This window comes from Mastigoproctus giganteus, chromosome 13 (assembly GCF_048544385.1).
Source record: "Mastigoproctus giganteus isolate SK-2022 chromosome 13, ASM4854438v1, whole genome shotgun sequence".
NCBI lineage: Eukaryota > Metazoa > Arthropoda > Arachnida > Uropygi > Thelyphonidae > Mastigoproctus > Mastigoproctus giganteus.
The window spans coordinates 18,647,824-18,671,559 of record NC_143587.1 but is presented as its reverse complement, the minus strand read 5'-3'; the positions used below and the strand labels follow the sequence as shown (position 1 = coordinate 18,671,559).

Genomic DNA, 23,736 nt, shown 5'->3' with positions numbered 1-23,736 from the left:
CTGATCAGCTTAGTTTGCACAGTTTTATTTTTTATTATCTGCACATCTCTTTATAACATCAAATGTCATTTTGCAACGCCTGCCTTACTTTCATACCTCGTTCGATGTTTGGATCTAGAAGAACACTCGGCACCATTACATTTCTTCTTTCCACTCATATTTGTGTATAAAAGTGTAATGTTTTTAAAAAATAATCTTTGATAAAAATACACAGTGAAAAATATTTGTACAGCTTACACACAATCAACGACCTCACTGCTCGAAATCTAGAGTGTTTACTAATCTATCAGAGCTAGCAGAGTCCGTATATAATGAGTTGTGACAACAGTCAGCGTGGCCTTGAATCCATAACGCATTGGCCTACGTGCTGGCGTTATAATACATATGAAATGTATTGGTGCATAACACAGTTAATTTTTTTCGATTTGTAAACTGCGCTATAACGAAACCCGCACTGTTCGAAACCGCACTATGCGAGGTATTCCTGTATTTGCCTATATTGCGAATGGCTGCATAGATAGAGCATATATTCAGTTTATGAAAGTGTTATGCATAATAGTTAAGTAATTGTCTAGCTGTTTAGCTAATGGGAGACAAAGTTAGGAAGGTAATTAAGATGGCAATAGACACTCCTGCACTCGTTACACTAATAGCTCAGAGTGTGGAAGATTTTTAGTTGTAGGAAAGTAAAAAGTATATGACTGAAGAATATAAAGCTGATGCTCAGGTTATCCGGGAGTGCAATTTCCCATCCATGTTAGTAATGTCTAGGGCTGTTACTAACACAGTAACCACAGGCAGCTTCCTGTAGTTACTGGATTTAACATTTCCCAGAAAACCAGTTGAAACATTTTGAAAGGATTTCCACACTGATTTCTCACTATCACTAAGGACACATTCGAACTGTTCATCTTTGAAAAGGTGCCTTAGTTGTGGACCAATGAAACACCTGCCTTAATCTTCCACACACTAAGTCTTAGGAATTTCTCTTGCAAGTACAGCACTCTCGATTTACCGGGATCAGATTAACAAGGACATTTCAAGACTCCAAATTAAAAAAAAAAAAAAAAAACTAACCAAAAATCATAAAATTCAAGTAATAAATTATAAAGGTATAATTTTATTTTGGCACAAGACAGTCATCAATAGTCTTAAGACTAGCACTTCTGCATCTAAATCTGCACTGGTATATGCTGAAGGCTGGGATTCTAATGGGAAGTGACAGAAACTTTCCTACAGGATCCCAAAACATGAAAAAGGCAATAGTCACAGAGAATGTTAACTAGCTTGGCAAGAACTAGAAAGATCTGTACTTGTTAACAGGAGAGACTGCTTCTACAGGGATGGGAGACACTTAATAGAAAGGGTGCAAGAATGTTTGCTGATGCTATCGAGGCAATGTTAGGTGGGTTGGAAAACTGCTAGATTGGGGGGATACAAGGACTAATAGATTAACAGTAGCCACTGGCAGAGGTGAAAGTGATTCTTGCACTGCTTCTATTGGAATGAGCCGCAGCATGTTTCCCGTTTCCCTGACAATAGAGTCACCAACAACTACTAGTTCCTTTGGGACCAGCGCATTCAGTTTGTTAGCTACCTGAGCAGGATCATCAACAGTTGACCCATCGATATCAAGGTGCCTGCTGTCACCATTTTAGAAGCATCAATCAAAACTGAAGCCATGAAATGGTACAATCTTTTAAAGCACAACATCAATATTGCACTCTTCTTGGGAGAACGTGGTCTGGCATTTGCTGGTTCATCACATCGTGTGATTCAAACAATGGACACTTTTTAGGATTCATTGAACTGCTCTCCAAGGAAGGAAAATCGTTTTGAATATTTTCGTTTGATTCTTTTAATTGCGTTAATTTGATTTTTAATTGTTTTAAATTGATTTGTATTGTGTTAAATTGATTATTTAATTATTTATTTTTTACTCTAATGTACCGGTAAGTTTGCCGATTTTTTCGTTTTTCCGTTTTAATTTCTGGAGGGTATCATACGGAAGGGTTCTACGCACTATATTGAGGTATACTCCTCTTATTATTTTACTAATATTATAAAGGTATAAACAGATGTTTTGCAAGTCGTAAATAAGCAACAAGAGGCACCTTTATAAGTCGTCATTGGGAGATTAGCATACCTATTATCTTTAGTTTAATTTGTTTAGTAAGTTGCGTCATAATGCAAATGTTTAGGCTGTTTGTTAATGCGTCACGTTGATTGTTGTGTTTCGTCGCACTGCAAAAAGACAAATTTTGTTTCGTTATTTATGTCAGGGATGTCAGTATTTTTTTTTTTTTTTTTTTTGTTTAGAAATCATGGGCAAACATAAGTTTTCCTTTCAATAAAACAAAAACTTTAAATTACTCAAAAGTTTGAAAACTGTGCATCTGTTAAATCTCTAATGAACCATTAGAATGTTGGTGACCAAACCATATGCAAAACTGTAAAAAATAAAGGGAAGCTATTTGATTTAAAATGGACATCGTAAAAAATGAAGGGAAGCATCGTATTGGACACGCGAGTAGTGCGTGGTAAGTTTTTTCGTTTTTTATCCAGTAAGTCCAAGACTTACGTAGCTTAGGACTTACGTTACATTAGACAGAATACGAGAAGCGGTGAAGGGTCCGGCACCAATGAAGTCAACTATAATAACCAAAGCTACAAAACACATCAGTTTTCACAGTACAATACATGCGTTTTTTTTTCCTTTTGTGTTTTCTTTTGTGCCACTCCGGCTACTTCACCGCTGTCCCCAGATAATTTAATTGAACTAATTAAAAATATATAACTATTTTTCTTCATTCTTCTGAGGATATTATATGGTGTTTGTAATTTTGGCATATCAGGGATATAGTAGCAATATTATATTAGTCATTCCTGAGTTCATAAAACTCGACTTACATAAGAAGTCCTGTAACGTACTCTTACTGTAATTTTGAATTAACTGAGAAATCGATTATCCGGGAATTTTTTTTTACCATCTATCCCGGAAAATCGAGAGAGTCTACTGTATGTGAATGCGGGTCCATTCATTTCCAAAACCTTCACGAAATTTTTCATGAATCCCAGTTTGATAATGGAGTGGTGGAAGCAAAACTTTATTTGAATCTTACCAGAGGTTCAAATGCTATGTTCTTCATTCCAGGTGTTAATGATTTTTGTTGAGGCCAACTCCTCTTCTCGTAGTGCATATCCTTGGCACAACTATCCCACTCGCAGAGAAAGCAATAATGTAACCCTTTTGTAGTCCTAATAAAATGGCAATTACCTTAAAATCACCACATATCTGCCACTCATACTTTTGATAGTGTACACCTAAGAAGATGTTCTCCATGTTTGAGTATATTACTTTTTTGCAGACAGCATACGCAAGAGGTATTGAAGGCAGCATATTTCCATTGTGTAATAACACAGCCTTAAGGCTAACCTTAGAAGCATCTATAAATAGTCACCATTCTTCGGGAACGTACCTCATTGCTGCCATTAGAAAATCAACGTCCTTAAAAATGGAGAGTTCACCTACTGTTTGACAGAATTTATCTGTCTTTATTTAGAGTATGAACTGTTGTCACTTTCACAGAATGATCTAGAAGATTCCACTGTTGTAATTTTGAGGCCAAATGCTCTACCTTATTCTTCGGCAGTTCGAGATCCCTGATGAGGTCATTAAGCTCACTTTCTGTGATCTTATGTGGTTCAGAAGGATGAAGGTTTGGACAAAATGGTGGATCCTTGATGTAAACGGCTGCTGTACTTCGTGTATATCACGTTGATGTTCAGTGTCTTCATCTTCATGAGAGTGTACAGAAAAAACGTCAGGAAGTTCAGGAATACGTAGTACTTCACTGTGAGGCATGGGACAAACTGCAGATGGTATATTTGGGTGCGTCATTGTCCACTTTTTCTTCATTGTCATCCCTTTTCTAATAGGAGGCACCATACAGAAGTAACAGTGTGATGTTATTTGTCAGCTCCCTCCATATCATGGGCACTGCAAAAGGCATAAAACGCCACTTTCAATTCACCCACGTGTTGAGTTTTGATGAACAGGTAATGAAGCATATGGTGTGGAGCCCAGTTCATGTCCTGGTCGCCTACTTCACACTCAAAGTACAAGAAGTAGGCCTTTTTCAGATTACGAACCTAAGGGGACATAAATTCAAATTAAGAAAGGACAGGTGTAGAATAGATGTGCGGAAATTTGCCTTTAGCCAGCGGGTGGTTAATTGCTGGAACAAACTTCCATCTTTCGTTGTGGAAGTTAATAGGTTGAATAAATTTAAGGAGGAACTGGACAGACATTTGGAGGGAATGGTGTGATTTTTTTTTTTTTTTTTTGGCTGATGCTGCATAAGCTCATACATTTGCTTTCTTGCATCACATGCCACTACTACTACTTTTTATGACTCGAATTAAGGGACACTCTCTTGAAGCTAACGTGACTTCTCAACATACGTAACAGAAGTCATCCGGACTATTCACACAATTATGGGGCATATTAATCTTACATGACACAAATACTGTGCAAAAAGTAGGAATCTCACAGAGAACAAATCGCCCAGTACCTAGCCATATTAGAGGATTACTGCAGCATGGTTGAAGATGCATTTGAGGCAACTTATGTGATGTAGAGCAAGACAACAGTTGCCAATCACATGACAAGAGTGTGGTGGTACTGAAACTGCAGTGTTGCCATGCATTCTGCTGAGAGCTGTAGTTGATAACGTAGAGTAACTCACTAATATGAGATCCCAACTGTAATTCAAAAACAAGAGCCAATCGACAAATTTTAATGACATTTGTGTTCAGCAGCATGAATTAGTCAAGATTAAGTATTTTTGTTTACATAACATTTTACATGTTGACCAGTGTTATTAATTTAAGTTCCCTCCCCACCAAAGCCTGATGACAGAACTTTTAATTTATTTTGTACCATTTTTTGTCTTGAACACATTCCATAGTTCAAGCTAACCTTCACAAAATAATTTAAATTATAGTATTTATATGAAGCAAAGCATTTATCTTTAAGCCTAATTGAACAGCCTATATTATTATGACCTTTTGTGAACATGTGTATTTTCATAGTATGCAATTTTAAGACCTTTTCAAAGTCTTAAAATTGAATAGGCCATTTAAAGCCCAATGCCCACCTACCCCAATCTTCAGTTATTGAAGCACCTAACAAGATGGGATCCCAGTGAATAAAATTCTATTTTACACTTCAGGGAAATTTCAGTTCAGCTCCCTACTTTGTTTAAGCTTAGCATATACACTGAACAGCCCCTTTGTTAGTATAAACCTACCTAATAAGTAAGTAAGTCTCCCTTTAGTCCTCAAAAGCCTGGATTTGTCATAAAATGTACTCAACAAGGTAATTTAAATAATGCTGCAGGGATGCTGGTCCATACTGATTCAATTGCTTCCCACAGTCATTGCAAATTGAATGGTTGCAGGTTTCTACTCTGACGAGCCAGTTCCACCTCATTCCATAAGTACTGAAATGGACTGAGCTCTGATAACTGGGGAAGCCACCAGAGTAGACTGAATTCCCTCTCACATTCCTGGAACAAGTTCTGTAATATAATTCTGGATTTTTGCATTACCTTGTTGGAAAAACCATCTGCAGATGGATACACTGCCAGCTATGAGGGGATGTGCCTGGTCAGAAATAATTTCCAGATAACCTCTGACATCCAAATGTTGCTCCACTGCAAATTTTTTTTTCCAGAAGAGCAACATTTACCAAGGGGTCCAATGTGTACCACAAAAACACTCCCCACACCGTTACCACCTTGCATATTTGACATCTGCAGGATGGATCCATAAGATGTGTTGTTTTCACCATATGCCAGTCACTCCCATCAGTGTGATACAAGAGGAACTGGGTTTCATCAGACTGGACAACATTTTTCCAGTCCTTCACTGTCCAAGTGTTGGTGTTCCTGAGCTGACTGCAGCCATATCATCTTGTTTTTTGTTGACAGGAGCGAAACCCTGTCATCTGACTCTGCATAAGTCATATCAATCTCTGTTGGCCTTCTGTATCAACAAGCTGTTTTAGACTAAAGGATTGAGGTTGATGGATGTTATCTGGTTAGTGGACCACCCCCAATACATAGTTGCACAGGAAAATCCAAGCAGGGATACAGTTTTAATTACTTATAATGGTGTGGCTGGTGACAACCATAATATCACATTCAAAGCGACTTAATTCTTTCATCTTGCCTATTTCTGCATGCATACAGCATTCATATGTATATTTCTGCATGTTTTATATCATACAGTACAAACATATAATGTTATTATTGAAGAAGTGCTCCATTTCATGAAAAGGGTAGGGGTGCCTAATAAGTGGCCACTCAGTACAGCTGCAAATTTCTGTACTGATTAGGTGCTTGTACTGGCAAAGGAAAAGAAATTACCCTGACAAATTCACAGAATACTTTGTTAGTGCATTTTATGTCTTTAATACATTTATGCACAGTTTGAATGCACTTAGCCAGCAAGCTTGTGCAATAAAAATTGTCTCTTAGAAAGTATTAAGTGTGAATTTTTGAAATCATACTTTGAAATATATATACTTGTGGTATAAATATAAAGGAATTAATTAAATGAAAGAATTTTTTTTTTTGCTATTAAAACATGGAATAAAAACCCTGAACTAGTTTTACATATTTATAGTACTTTAATAAGTTCACAGTCAGCATTCACAGATTGATATAATTGACCAGTGGTCCACAAACGTTTTTTTTTTTTTTTTTTTTTTTTCTCTCTAATACTACCAGAACTAAAAATAAAAGAGAGGGAGAATGAGTCAGAGTTTACACTCCATTCCCTGAAGTTTTAAAATGAAACAAGTTAAATTTTTAATATCCTGTATCTCCCTTAAAATTCATTCATCATGTAGTAGTAGTAGTGGCATGTGATGCAACAAAGCAAGTGTATAAGCTTATACAGCATCAAAAAAAAAATAAATAAATAAAAAATATCACACCATTCCCTCCAAATGCCTGTCCAGTTCCTCCTTAAATTTATTTAACCTATCAACTTCCACAACGACAGATGGAAGTTTGTTCCAGCATTTAACCACCCGCTGGCTAAAGGCAAATTTCCGCACATCTATACTACATCTCTTTTCTTAATTTGAATTTATGTCCCCTTAAGTTCGTAATCTGAACAAGTGGAAGGATCCCATCAGAATTCGGCGTGTTCAACCCATTCAAGGCCTTATACACCTCAATCAGATCACTGCACAGGTGCCTAGTCTCCAGCAACTGCAATTTTCAGAACTTAAGCCTCTCTTGGTAAGAGGATCCCTTCATTCCTCTCACCAATCTTGTTGCCCTTCTCTGTACACGCTCAAGAAAATCTACATCCTCCCTAAAATGAGGCCTTCAGACCTGTATGCAGTACTCAAGGTGTGGCCTGACCATTTGCCTTATACAGAGGGAGAATCACCTCCTTTTCCCTGCTAGCAAAATCCCTATATATCATTGACAAAACCCCATGATTCGCCCTGGCAGCCTGTCTGCATTGCTCAGAAAACTTCATATCTGACTGCACAATTATGCCCAGGTCTTTTTCATTTTCTACCACCTTAAGTGTAGTACCACAAAGTTGGTACATTTCTCTGGGGTTACTTCTACCCATATGTAGTACTTTGCATTTGTCAAGGTTAAACTTCAGTTGCCACTTCTTAGCCCATCTGCCCAAATTATCTAGATCCTGTTGCAGTAGCACACTGCCATTAACAATCCTGCCAACCTTTGTATCATCTGCAAACTCGACACTAAGCCTGATATACCTTCATCAATATCATTGATAAATATACAAAACAACAGCAGACCCAACACCAAACCCTGTGGGACTCCACTAATAACATTAGTCCATGAAGAGTAACACCCATTAATTACCACCCTCTGTCTTCTCCCACTCAACCATCCTTTTATACGTTGTAGCAACTTACCCTTAATACCCGTCTGCTCCAATTTATACAATAGTCTTCCACGCGCAACAGTGTCAAAATCTTTTCTGAAATCCAAATATATGATATCAAAATTATTTTTTGCATCCAGTTCCTTTGTAACCACATCATAATATCGCATCAAATTTGTCAGACAAGACTGTCCCTTAACAAACCCATGCCGTGTCTGAATTATTGCTGCAGTCTTGTCTAGATGATCCTGCAATGCATCATTAACCAGTGACTCCATTATTTTACCCGGAACAGAGGTTAAACTAACTAGTCTGTAATTACTCGTGTCACCCTTCAATCCCCCTTTGTGAATTGGGGATACATTTGCACATCTTCAATCCATGGGGACCTCCCCTGAGTCCAAGGATGCTCTCATAATTATGGCTAAGGGTTTGCTTAGTTGCTTTGCCACCTCCTTTAATATAACTGGATAGATCCCATCCACCCCAAGTGCCTTTCTTATGTTTAACTTCAACAATTTCTCCTCCACTTTGCTCTCAGTTATTACAAAATCATTAAGCACCGTGCTACAATTTGACAACTTTCTGCCATTTGAAAACCTTAATAACTCCTCATGTGTGAATGTAGATGCAAAATACTCATTCAGTTTGTTTGCTATCTGAGCAGGATCATCAACAGTCGAACCATCGATATCAAATGGACCAGCAGATTCATCCCCTTCCTTTTAGAGTTTATATAAGTAAAGAAATCCTTGCTGTTTTTCTTAGCATCTTTTGCCAAAGATTTCTCGTAATCTGTCTTCACCTGCCTAACCTCCTTTGTGACCTGATTACAAACTAGCTTATATCTGCCATAGGCTTCTGAGTCGCTTGATAATTTATATGCATCCCATGCATTTTTCTTCTCTGTCACGAGTCTCATTAGTTCATTTGATAACCATTTAGGCCTAAACCTTGAACAATATTTCTTAATAGGTATGAAACTTTTAGTAGCATCCACGATTAATTCCTTGAATGCTTCCCACTTAGAATTTACTGTTGGTAACATTGTCAGTTGATCCCACTGTACAGAATTTAAAAACTGTCTGAGACCACTGTACTCACCTTTACGGAAGCAAAAACCCTTTCCTTTACCCCTGATGGTAATTATGTTCCCCATCTAGAAGTACATCACACAGTGCAAGCACCACAGATTTAGATAAAATTGCAAAATACGAAGACTTAAAATAGCTGATTCTAATCATAAAAACTAATCTCTTTAAATGAGATAATTCATTTAAATTAAGAAAACAAAAAATGCAAAGCAAAACAGAATTTAAAAGTGACTCAGAGATTTAAATTGACTGTAGCTATGACAAAGCAGTTTAAATTGACTGTCGTATTAACTTTGCAGTTTAAACTCTGCCAGCAAGATTTAAACTGCCTAGCCAGTGCAAAGATCTTAATGCTCATAGCAGAACAACCTCTCCTTTAAATACTGAGGTAACTCATGGTTAAGGCAAAGCTTGTTCTACTGTGAGCATAAAGACCATTGCATTAATCAGACAGTTTAAATCTTGCTGGTCACAAAAACACCTGAGAAAATGAGAAATTTCAACTTTTCCCCATTTTGAAAATGCCAAAATAACATTACCCAATTTATATAATTTCAATGATTCCAAAATTCAAGGCACTATTTAAATTTCAGTGATCTTTTATAATAACTTTCATAATAATTAACTCACCTACTGAAAGCTGACTGGAATCTTCAATATTCAAAGTCAACGGAGCCTTTTCAGTCAACTCTTCTCCAAAATCCCCATGACTAGGATGTAATGTTCCTCCCTCTGTCGTACCTCCAGTACTAGTTGTGCTTCTGCCATGTGTGGAAAATGTATTATCCAATTGTGTATTTTCCATTTTTCTGGAATCAAAAGTGTTGTCATGCTTCAAACAATGACGCTGAAAAGCTGGAAATTCTTGATTATTCTTCCCAAAAACAACATCTTGAGAATTATCTTCATTTGATAAAGAAACACAATGTCTGTCTTTTATTAAATTTTTAGCCTGTGACCTATCTCTCTTTTTTTTTGTACAAATTCCAAGATTATCAAAGTGTTCTATTGTCAGAGAGCCTATATGTCCTTGCTTTACATTTTCCCAGAATTCATATGTGCGTTTAATTTCAAGTAATTTTTCTTCAGGATTAAGATTGCTTCTTAGAACTCTTAAAACAGACTTCAAATGGGCATCACCATATAGCTCAGAATCTGACTTAATATCACGTCTATCGGTATTAACTTTATTAGATCGTATTAGAGCACTAGAATATTCTTGTGAGGAAGATACAGCAGTATTTAGCTCATGGGATGGAGATAATTTTGAAGCTGATGACTGGACTGACTGCAAGTCACGTGAAATATTCTCACAGGTAACTTTCTTTTTATCAGTGAAACCTTTTAGAGTTTTTGCTTTTTTTAATGCTGAACTAACTTTACTTTTTTTTGTAGACTTTTTAGGTTCTTTGATTTCTTGTTCAGTTGTATGTACATTATTAAAGTCAGAAGAGGAACATGTATCATTCAATGGCACTTCTTTTAAATTGAAACTAACTACATTATCACTAACAGGTGACTGTCTTTTGAGATTTGCCCACTTATGTGACTGATGTACCTGTCCAAGTTTAGGCGGCTTCCTTAAACTGCTATTTACAGATTTTTTGCATGTACCCGTTTCTTTAGTTATTGTTCCATTTGTGGAATCATCTTTTATTGATGACAATGATATGCCTTTCCGTAGACCAGAGAAGGAATTAATCAGTTTCTGTCCTGCAGAAAACCTGTACTGACTTGTATTTTTCTGCTTTCGAGGTAGCGTATTGCTAGAACTTTTGCTGTTGGATATGGACTTAACATATCCTCCATTACCCCCTAATATCTGTACTGTAGCTGGTGTCGACCCTGCTACAAGCAAATGAGATGATCCCTTCTGTTTAAGGACCCTGTTGGCAGCATTATTTATCACACTGGAAGCTCGAGAAGTCCAAGTATGAGTGGTGGATGAAGCTCTTGCTCCTAATCCCTGGTGTTCTTCACGACACAAGCCATCTTTTGCATTATTTTCTAAAGTAAAAAAAAAAAATTAAATTATGACAAGTCATATATTATTTGTCAGCGTACACAAAATTTAAACAGTTAAAACAAAAATGTTTTATTTTTATTGTATCAAATGAAGAGCAGAAATTAAAGATAGTACACTCTACTAAAATAATCATATAGTACACTCTATTAATCTTAATTTTAAAATTTACTTTTCAAATTTTACTTGAAGTGTATTAATATTATTCAGTGCAATTTATCTCAAAACAATCTTGTATTTACAAAATATGTAATATACACATTGTTGTATTAGCACATCCATTTTCAATAATGATAATTGTTATTATCATTAGCATTAAAAATATTAGCATAAAAAATAAAATTAACATGCTGATTAGAGGGGTTTTTTTTTTTTTTTTTTTTTTTTTACAATGTTCTCTGCATATGAGTATATGGCAATTCCAACAATGACATAATTACCATAAACTCATTCATATAATGTGCCTTTTCCAGTAAAAGTTTGTCTGGAGTAGAATTCGACTCCCGATACTTTTTCAATAACTAACTTCAGATCTGGGGCCAAATCTCTAGTTTTTTAGCATGTTGTTGCCGCCATGGTTCCTTGTGAAACTCTTAACAGGATTTTTAAAACATGAATGGGTGCAATTCATTTTTAACTTTGATCGAGATTGACAGTCTCAAAGTGAATGCATTTAATGCTTGCACCCACATGAAGGTTTATGGTCTATTCTGCTTTGTGGGGAAAAACCTCCAGGGTTGTGAATTTCAATACATTATGATACCAGGGTTGTGTATTTTAATACCTCAGTAAACCTTTGTGAATTTCTGACTTCAAACTTTCCATAAACATGGTAGTCCAATTCAATGGTCAGTGATCATGGTTGGGCTATTTCCTCTGGAGCTGTTAAGGATTGGGTTTAAAACCAAAATTGCCACCCAATTTACACCAATTGAATAACAGAATCAGAGTATGTTTAACTAGTCATGTAATACCTGATACGTTAGAGTAAGTGGGTAGAATACTGACTTTCACAGGGATGTATGCCATATGACTGGTGGTACTGAAATTGATATACAAATCTAGTCAATAAAAAAAAAAAAAAAAACTTCAATGATGTAGCTTTTATTCAGTGCTTGTTATGTTTTAGCAAATTCAAAATACATGAAACTATAGACTATGAAGTTGTAAAACCACTTTTAAAAAACCATATATTGCACCCTTGTTTATATTGCACCATTCTAAGGAGGTGATTATCAATTTACTGCCAGTTTCCCCATAACATTTTCCACAAAAAAATGATAGTTGTTCTTTCATACATAAGTCATTAACTGATGGAGTACTATCTGTGACTAATAATATAATCAAATTTATTTAAATATGTTGGGTAAAACCCCAGGGGCTCACATCTAGTGAGTATAGGCTCAGCACACCAAAAGTTCTGATCTCTCTCTCTCTCTCTCTCTCTCTCTCTCTCTCTCTCTCTCTCTCTCTCTCTCTCTCTCTCTCTCTCTCTCTCACCTGGTGCAGCAGAAGCCTCAGGCTTCCCTGAGGCTTCTGCTGCGCCAGGCGATCAACCAAATACCCAATGCCTAAATTAATTAGATCATGGGTAATGTTCCTGAATTCTCTTTAGCATTCTACCATCAGGCTAATGGTAATAAGAATAACTAATACTTCTAAGTAGTTGACATTCAGCACAGCTTTTTTTTTTTTTTTTTTTTTTTTTAACTAGATTTCCCTTACAATATAATTAATTTAGTCACTGGGTGTTGGTTACAAAAGTAACTTAACCTTTCATTTAGAATTCCCTGAATGAAATCTTAGCCATAAACTAATTTACCAATTTCATATGCAATAACTACTTATTTTTCATAATAATAAAAAATTACTATTTATATCATAGTACACAGAATACCTTTCTTTCCAAAGAGAGCAGAAAAATATATATATATTTAACTGACTGCATGTTATGCTATTCAGATTATTGCTATGTAAATGTAACTGTACTGTTGATATAATTGTGCTACTAACTTGTATTCATTTCAAGATGTTTGTCTGTTTATGGAATGAAAAAAAATCAGAAGAAAATCATGAAGCACACAACATTTTCACCTAAGAATAGATAAATGAAATGACCGAAAACATCTCAGTAAGTTCCTTAAATTCCATAATAGAATTTAACTCCACTTCCAGTACAGCTTTTAACAGACATGACATCACATTTTAAATGTTTCTGATATTTTTTTTAAATTTGGAAATGTAATCAAATCCTTCCACATACCTTTGCACACCAATATTCTCTAACTGGTTACTGCACATGGGTAGCAGTAACCCCAGATTAACATACCAACTCTGCAGTACTACACTCAGTGAGGTAGTGGAGAATGAAAAAGACCAAGGATAATTGTGCAGTCAGATATGAAATTTTCAGAGCAGTGCAGACATGCTGCCAGAGCAACTCATGGTGTCTTGTCAATAAGATACAGGAACTCTGCCAGAAGGGATAAGGAGGTGATTATCCCTTTGTATAAGGCTATGGTCAGACAGCACCTTGAGTACTGCATGCATGTCTGGAAGCCTCATTTTAGGAGAGATGTAGAGCTGCTGGAAAAAATGCAGAGGAGGGCAACAAGATTGATGAGGGAACAAAAGGGTACTCTTACCAAGAAAGGCTTAAGTTCTGCAAATTGCAGTATCTGGAGACTGGGCACCTGTGAGGTGATCTGATTGAGGTGTATAAGGCTTTGAATGATTTGAGGAAGCTCAATGCTGATGGGATTCTTCCTCTTGCTCAGATTACACACGAGGAGGCATAAATTAAAACTGAGGAAAAACAATTGTAGAATGTGTGGAAATTTGCCTTTAGCCAGCGAGTGGCTGATTGCTGGAACAAATTTCCATCTGTTGTTGCAGAAGTTGACAGCTTAAATAAATTCAAGGAAGAACTGGACAAACTTTTGGAGCAAATGAATATGTGAATGGAAAGTGTTTTTTTTTTTTTTTTTTTGTTTTTTTGGCTGATGCAGTATAAGCGTGCTTTTGTGCATCATATGCCACTACTAATGCTAATGCAGTATTTTCTGCTTTTATTTTGATATACTATACATTAAATTTTTGTTCAGGGAAGGAATGACCCTGAAAATTCTAAAAAAAAAAATTATACAAACTTTACTATTATTGGTTTCCTTTTGTTTATTTTCATTTAATATTCTTTAATGGAGTTTAGCAGATCATAATTTTCCAATTCAGTAAAACAAGCTAAAATATTAATTTTTCATTAAACGAAAAAGGGTGGCTCATTTTGTTAAACTGATTAAGTGACAGTTTCCTGCTTGGAGGATGAAATTCTTGCAAGCTGCTTGGAAAACAAACCATATGCAGTAATGTTCTCTCAGCTTAAAAGAATATTAATAATATAGGGGTGGGGTGAAGAGATATGTGAAAAAAAGTACAGGCTGGAATAACAGTACTATTTTTATTATAAGAATCTGCAATTGTTACACAACTTAAAAGATGGGGGAAGAATGATACTTTGATGAAAACCACTGAAAATAGCATGAAAACATTAGTTGATAAAGTAGAAAGCAATTCTCAAAATCTCTATTAAAGGAAGAGAGAAGACTATACCAACTCTCTGCAACAGTACAGGATACATTTATTATACAGCATGCCCCAATCAACACTGACAAAAAGTGATTATATAGTTCTGGGTGATCTTGAGAAATGTAAAAATGGCAATTAAATGAAGTGATCTATGGTACTGTAATGGTCAAGAGAAGAGTGTTAAAACTTCAGTCTGCTACAGGAACCTGGTGTGAATCCCATCAGGAAGACAGAATGCAAGGTGAGATCACAGCATAAGAATTAATCAGAAATGAAATATAATCATCCTAATGATAAGCCTATGTGCACTCACCATATACCAAGTGTTCATTATATACATTAAATAAATGATATATGATAATGAAGGAAAATCTTATTCGCCCAATTAAATGATTATGTAGGCTAGAACTGTTAAAGTCTGTTTAGTTATGATATCTGATCTACTCCAGGGTCTCCCTCCCACCAGTTAATTCAAAGCAGCAGACCGGCTAACAATGATTAGTTTCCTGCTTGCAGATTTGTCACTCCACTTGTGCCTAACAATACTAGTTCAATTTTTAAAGTTATAAATGGAAACTTATAAAGAATAAAAACCTTTATATCCATTAAAGAGGGATTGCTCTGCTTATATCCAAGATGAAAATCATCTTTAATTTTTTTTTGTTTCTTGTGTACTTCATTGTTTGTTTGGTGTGGTTCCCCACCTCCTAAAATTAAAATAATAATAAGATGAACACCACAACATCTTTACCACCCAACAGGTAAAAGACATGCTAGTTAATATGTGGACATTGGTATGAACATTAAGAGACTACACCCATATGATGCCACAAAAAATGTATGATCAAGTGTTAACTGTTGTGCTAGTATGCTGGTTGTAATAAAATAATTACAATGAATTTGTAAATTCTTCTGAATGCAGTGGCCATGCAACATATATACAACAATTTATCAATGTTCCATAAAAATTTGAATTTTTTTCCCCAATTTCTACCCAATTTTCAGTGGGATCCACAAAATTCACCAAATTATAGTTAAGTTGACTGTACTTGGGTTAAAAATTATATTTTATATCTATTTTTATATGTGCTCAATGTATTTGAGTATGTATAATAACATTATCATTGTTTTAAAGTTTTAAGCACAGTGTGCCATGTGAATTATGTCTGCAATGTGTGTTCATGGGCTGAAAACCCAGAATAACTAACAGAGGGGGGGGGGGGACCCTACTTCCTTTACCTGCAATTGTTTATAGTTCTTCAGTCTATGTTGAGAATTGAACTAAGGTCTCCAAAGAAGTGACAAGTGTCAAAACCACTAAATCATGGAGGACTCTAATAATATAATCAAATACACTATTATATGTAATCCATTTTTAAAACATAATAAAATCTACTTAAAATATTATTCGCATGGTTAATTTGCATTTTCCTTTCATTTTAGGAGACATTTTAATTCTGAAATGAATTTAATTAATTCAAAAGTGTTGGACTTTTTTTTTTTTTTTCCCTTCCATACTTTTCTTTCATTTTCAAATAAATAAAATGCGTCGTGAAAAAAAAAAAAAAAAGTAAAAAGGATAAAGGTTTAAGAGAATTCAGGTGCCATAAACTCTTAATAAAGATGACAATTAAGTCCAAAACAAAAAAATTGACATAAAAACAGTCATGTTAGTTGGTAGATTTTCTCAAAAGCATGCAAAAGATTTTGACAGAGATGCAGAACATAAATAGTATTAACATATGATGCAATAAAGCAAGCTGTGAATTTCCACACATCTATTCTACAATTGTCTTTCCTCAATTTGAATTTATGGCCCCTCAGGTGAGTAATCTGAGCAAGAGGAAGAATCCCATTAACACTGAGCTTGCTCAATCCATTCAAGACCTTATACACTTCAATTAGATCACTTCGTAGTGATCTAATTGAAGTGTATAAGGACAAATGTAAAGTACCGCATATACAAAGTGTACAGTGTCTGGAGACCATGCCTAGTCTCCAGACACTGTAATTTGCAAAACTTAAGCCTTTCTTCATAAGAGCAACCCTTTGTTCCATTCACTAATCTTGTTGCCCTTCTCTGTACTCGTTCCAGCAGCTCTACATCCTTCTTGAAATGAGGCCTCCAGACCTGTATACAGTACTCTAGGTGTGGCCTGACCATTTCCTTATACAAGGGAATAATCACCTCCTTATCCCTGCTAGAAAAATTCCTATATATCATTGACAATACACCATGAGCTACTCTTGCAGCCCGTCTGCACTGCTCAGAGAACTTCATATCTGCCTGCACAACCACCCCCAGGTCCCTTTCATTCTCTACCACTGTCAGTGTAGTACCACAGAGTTGATACGTTGCTCTGGGGTTGATGTTTCCCATGTGTAGTACTTTACATTTGTCAATGTTAAACTTCATTTGCCACCTCGAAGCCCATCTGCTCAACCTTTCCAGATCCTGTTGCAGCAGCATAGTGTCAGTAGTGTCCTTGACAACCCTGCCTATCTTTGTATCGTCTGCAAACTTCGACATTAAGCTTGATATACCATCATCAATATCATTTATGAATACAGAAAACAATAATGGACCCAACACTGAGCCCTGAGGGACTCCACTAATAACATTAGTCCACGACGAGCAGTGTCCATTGATTACCACTCTGTCTTCTCCCCCTCAGCCACCCCTTTATCCACTGCAGCAATTTGCCTCCAATGTCACACTGCTCCAATTTGTGCAGTGCAGCAGTCTTCCATGTGCAACAGTATCAAAAGCCTTTCTAAGATCCAAGTATATAATATCAAAGTTATTCCCTGCATCCAGTTCCTTTGTAACTGCATCATAGTATCCAATCAAATTGGTCAGGCAAGACTTCCCCTTAACAAAACCATGCTGTGTCCGAGCTATAACTGAAGTCTTGTCTAAATGATCCTGCAGTGCTTCTTTAACTAGTGCCTCCATTAATTTTCCTGGAACAGAAGTTAAACTCACAGGTCTATAATTACTTGTGTCAGCCTTTAGCATTAGCATTAGCATTAGTAGAGGCATTTGATGCAAGAAAGCAAGCTTATGCAGCATCAGCCAAAAAAAAAAAAAAAAAAAAAAAAAAAAAAAAGTAACATAAATAAATAAAAATAACCACTTCCACTTCACCCCTCTGTTCGTTCGAAATACCTGTCCAGCTGAGCCTTAAACTTATTTAGGCTATCAACTTCCACGACAGGGGATGGAAGTCTGTTCCACCCACCAACCACCCGCTGGCTAAAGGCAAATTTCCGCACATCTATCCTACATCTGTCTTTCCTCAATTTGAATTTATGCCCTCTCAGGTGATTTTTCTGAGCTAGAGGAAGAATCCCATCAGCATTGAGCATGCTCAAACCATTCAAGGCTTTGTACACCTCTATCAGATCACCCCGCTGGTGCCTAGTTTCCAGACACTGTAATTTGCAAAACTTAAGCCTTTCTTCGTAAGAGAACCCCTTTGTCCCATTCACCAATCTAGTTGCCCTTCTCTGTACTCGTTCCAGCAGCTCTACATCCTTCCTGAAATGAGGCCTCCAGGCCTGTATACAGTACTCTAGGTGTGGCCTGACCATTGCCTTATACAAGGGAATAATCACCTCCTTATCCCTGCTAGAAAAATTCCTATATATCATTGACAATACACCATGAGCTACTCTCGCAGCTCGTCTGCACTGCTCAGAGAACTTCATATCTGCCTGCACCACCACCCCCAGGTCCCTTTCATTCTCTACCACTGTCAGTGTAGTACCACAGAGTTGATACGTTGCTCTGGGGTTGCTGTTTCCCATATGTAGTACTTTACATTTGTCAATGTTAAACTTCATTTGCCACCTCGAAGCCCATCTGCTCAACCTTTCCAAATCCTGTTGCAGCAGCATAGTGTCAGTAGTGTCCTTGACAACCCTGCCAACCTTCGTATCGTCTGCAAACTTGGACATTAAGCCTGATATACCATCATCAATATCATTTATAAATACAGAAAACAATAAAGGCCCCAATACTGAACCCTGAGGGACTCCACTAATAACATTAGTCCACGATGAGCAGTGTCCATTGATTACCACTCTCTGTCTTCTCCCCCTCAACCACCCCTTTATCCATAGCAGCAACTTGCCTCCAATGCCACACTGCTCCAATTTGTGCAGCAGTCTTCCATGTGCAACAGTATCAAAAGCCTTTCTAAGATCCAAGTATATAATATCAAAGTTATTCCCTGCATCCAGTTCTTGTGTGACTGCATCATAGTATCCAATCAAATTGGTCAGGCAAGACTTCCCCTTAACAAAACCATGCTGTGTCCTAGCTATAACTGAAGTCTTGTCTAGATGATCCTGCAGTGCTTCTTTCACCAGTGCCTCCATTAATTTTCCGGGAACAGAAGTTAAACTCACAGGTCTATAATTACTTGTGTCAGCCTTTGATCCCCCTTTGTGAATTGGGGTCACATTTGCACATCTCCAGTCAATGGGTACCTCCCCTGAGTCCAAGGAAGCTCTCATAATTATGGCTAAGGGTTTGCTTACCTCCTTTGCTGCCTCCTTTAATATAACTGGATAGATCCCATCCACCCCAGGTGCCTTTCTTGTGTTTATCTTCAACAATTTCTCCTCCACTTTGCTCTCAGTTATTACAAGATTCTCTAGCTTACTGCTAGAGTTGAATACACCTCTGGCATTCCCCTCGCTGAATAACTCCTCGTGTGTGAATGTCGATGCAAAATATTCATTTAGTTTGTTAGCTACCCGAGCAGGGTCATCAACAGTTGACCCATCGATCTCAAGTGGACCAATCTGATTCATCCCCTTCCTTCTAGAGTTTACATAAGTAAAGAACTCTTTGCTGTTTTTCTTCGCATCCCTTGCCAAGGATCTCTCGTAATCTGCCTTCGCCTGCCTAACCTCCTTTGTAACTTGGTTACAGATCAACTTGTATCTATCATAGGCATCCGTGTCACGTGTTAATTTGTATGTATCCCATGCATTTTTCTTCTCTGCCATATGCCTCATTAGTTCATCTGACAACCATTTAGGCCTAAACCTTGAACAATATTTCTTAGTTGGTATGTAAAGCCTAGTAGCTTCCACGATAAGTTCTTTGAATGCTTCCCATTTTGAATTTGCTGTTGGCAATATCATCAGTTGATCCCACTGTATAGAATTTAAATACTGTCTCAGTCCATTGTAGTCGCCTTTACGAAAGCAATACCCCTTCCCTTTACCCCTAATGGTAGTTACCTCTTTGAGTAACTCCCACTTCAGCACACTGTGATCACTGCCACCAAGTGGTTCATTTATCTGCAGATTCTTAATGCATGAAGAATCACTACTGATAATCAAATCAAGAGTATTACTCCCTCTAGTTGCCTCCCGAACATGCTGATGTAGAAAACAATCATCCAATAAATCCACAAAAGCCTTGCTACTGTGTGAGTGACCAGCCCCCAAATTCCAGTCAATATCTGGGAAATTAAAATCCCCCATTATAAGACTCTCTGATTTACTGGCCCACTCTATTTCTCCGAACAGTTTCTTATTATACTCATCAGAGTCATTAGGCCTATAGCACATTCCTACTCTCAATTTTGATCTCCCAATGCTTATGTCACACCAAACTGACTCGACACTGCACTGTCCAGCGATGTCGACTGGCTTCACTTCCTTGGATTTTATGTGTTTCTTAATTAATAGCATAACCCCTCCTCCCTTCCTATCCTGTCTATCCTTTCTGTACACATTGTACTCCCCAAATTCCAGTTCTGCATTTCTTATATCTGTGTGACACCACGTCTCTGAAATCCCCACAATATCTGCCTTTGATGTTTTGAGCAATACCTCAAATTCATCAAATTTATTTACTAAACTCCTAGCATTGGTGTACACACAAGTATACATGCACCTGTTCTTTTTCTTAGCTACCCTAACACAACCCATGTGTTTACTTGTACCCCAATGATTCCCAGCAGTCTCTGAAATATCCTGCATCTTATTTTCCAGGCTGCGGCTCATTCCAATAGAAGCAGTGCAAGAATCACTTTCACCTCTGCCAGTGGCTACTGTTAATCTATTAGTCCTTGTATCCCCCCAATCTAGCAGTTTTCCGACCCACCTAACATTGCCTCGATAGCATCAGCAAACATTCTTGCACCCTTTCTATTTAAGTGTATCCCATCCCTGTAGAAGCAGTCTCTCCTGTTAAAAAGTACAGACCAGGCTGAAAAAAATTCTACCCCTTGAGCCTTGCACAATCTTTCCAGGGCCGAATTGATTGACAGGGCTCTCATCATATACTCCCTCCTATCGTGTCTGGGCAGAATTGCAGACACTTTCAATTTCAACCCTAATTCACGGCTTTTTTTCATCAGTGACCTGTACTTGTCAAGTAATTCCGCCGGTCTCCTACTCTTAATGTCATTAGTGCCAACGTGTACAACTATATCACCTTTTGTGCCCTTAAAAGATGATATCCGCTCTACAACGTCATCAACTTTTGCCCCTGGCAGACATACCCTGGTCCTATTCCACCTATCCTTTTTACAAAGCATGTTTCCCGTTTCCCTGACAATAGAGTCACCAACAACTACTAGTTCCTTTGGGACCAGCGCATTCTGCCTTGGGGGTTGCCGCTGTGTTCCGCGATGACCAAGTGCAAGCTCTGGCATTGGTGTGGGCAGCTGAGAGCTTGATGGGCCCCTCACTTGTAATCCTTCGAGGGCATCCACCCTATCCTTCAAGCTCTCATATAGGCCCATAACAACGCTGAGTTGTCGCCTTATCTCCTTACACTCCTTGCATCGCACACACACAAAGACATCCCCCATGGCAGTATCATGTCCCATACTTGACTGCTCCGCAAACATCAAGCAAATAGTGCATCTTACAAGGCTGTGATTCAGAGGACAACTGCCCCCCTCAGTTCTCCCCTGGGCCACAGCATTCCCATTAGCTTGAGCCCTTTGCTTTGCTGCTCTGGTTTGAGTCATGATTTAGATTTACTTTCAATAAAATTTCAATTTCTGTACAAAATTAAATCCTAAACTTGTATCCAAACACAGTTATAACGCTATATTTATGTTTCAGTAACGAGTGTTATCTACGGAATATTTACGTTTCAGTAACGAGTGTTATCTACGAAATATTTACGTTTCAGTAACGAGTGTTATCTGCGAAATCCCTTTATATAACTTTCGTATCAAGTTATGTATTAATTATTTGTTTTTACTAATTATTTATGTTACGTAACCTAAGTGGTTATATGTATAATTAATTATGTTAAATAAAATTAATTATATTACGTTTGTAATCTAAGTCGTTATATGTATTTATTTAAACGTACAATTTAACTGCTAACGAAGTTCAACTAACGCTATCTAGTACGGTATATCGAATCCTTTGATCCTCCTTTGTGAATTGGGGTCACATTTGCACATCTCCAGTCTGTGGGTACCTCCCCTGAGTCCAAGGAAGCTCTCATAATTATGGCTAAGGGTTTGCTTACTTCCTCTGCTGCCTCCTTTAATATAACTGGATAGATCCCATCCACCCCAGGTGCCTTTCTTGTGTTTATCTTCAACAATTTCTCCTCCATCAACAATTTCTCCTCCAACAATTAAATAACATTGACAAAACCAATGAAAAAAAGTAAAAAATAAAGACAAGTGCAAATGTTTATGATCATTACTGAATAGTAATGGCATATATAACAGTTAAGGTAAGTCAATGGGTGCAGTGCATGTGCGTTTTTACACACAAACATCTGATAATTAGTATGAAGGATCTATAAATATAAGATTTTATTTGTCTAAAGGCTGAAAGTAAGGAGTATTTTGTAAATATTGGCTGGCCACATCACTAATAATTGCAGCATATTGCCCAAATACTTAAAGCAAAAAATAAATTTTTCTTGCTTTTGTTTTTTTTTTTTTTTTTAATATCACTCTGCCTGACAGGCCCTTTGGGAAAATCATCTTTAATTCTTAATCTTGATGACTGATTGGTTGTAAATTAGTGGTTACTACTTTTTGTGCCTTCTTAATAGTGCCTTTAGTCTTGTATGTGATGTTTTTTGTCCATTTATATTGTTACTCAACTTTGCATAAGCTAAGTGGGCCTGTAAGGCTACACAATGTCGCTTCACATTACCCCACTGTGTCCAACCAACTAAAGTTCATTGTATAATGAAATAGTGCTTTTCATCACAATGACATGTTGTTCACCATCCAAAAGCTTCTCACAGTTCATCAATTGCCTATGCAGGTACTATCATGGTAAATAAGGGAAATTCTAGTAAGTTTTTGGCCATGAACAATAAAGAAACTAACCCCAGTGAACTTTCACATATTGAATGTCACAAGAACCTTTTTAAAAAAATAGATATGAATAATTTCATGCTTCTATTTCATGTTTAGATTTGTTACATACACAGGCAGAGTTAATAGATTTTTTTTTTTTTATTGAAATATGTTAATTTCAAAATGTTTTTTGTAAATATTGGCTTAATTTCTTGTTGGAGCAACAAAGTTTCATAAAGATTTGTCAAGGATTAATTATTTCATGTTTCTATTTTATGTTTTAACATTTTCCTCAAAATTTAATTATAGTTAAATTTTTTCATGAAATCCAACAAGTACTTTTAGTCATAAAAATACACAACATTTGCAAAATTTTCAATTATTATTAAATAAATGAAAGAATAAAATTAATAAGTATTGCAATCTACAGGGTCAAGCATTGGTACACTTTAAGCACAATTCAAACAACTGAATACTTTTTTTTTAAATATTAAAGTTAAAATCTGGGGCCTTTCAGGCTATGTGATATTACTCATTTACAAAAGGGGGAAATACTACTACTGCTAGGTTAAGGATACTACCATATATAATGATCTGAGCTCTGCAAATGCTTTTGGAAATGATATTTATAACTTACCAGGATGGAAAAGAAAAGAATGGAAAGGTGTGGATGTGTAAACAAATTTAATATGCTTATGAGAATAGCATTGTCAGCAATAGCAAAGTTGCTAAGAGGAATGGGTTATTTTCGCCATCCATCTTTAAGAATACGGATCAAATT

The 23,736-nt window shown here is 36.7% G+C and overlaps 1 protein-coding gene across 1 annotated transcript in view; it reads right to left on the bottom strand.

Moving 5' to 3' along the window:
* The window catches only part of olf186-M (Ki-ras-induced actin-interacting protein-IP3R-interacting domain olf186-M), a 159,413-nt gene that overhangs the window by 111,058 nt on the left and 24,619 nt on the right, over positions 1 to 23,736 (bottom strand). The window contains exon 2 of the mRNA XM_090387893.1: positions 9,669 to 11,045. Coding sequence (XP_090244019.1) covers positions 9,669 to 11,045 — 1,377 coding nt within the window. The remainder of the gene's footprint in view (positions 1 to 9,668; positions 11,046 to 23,736) is intronic.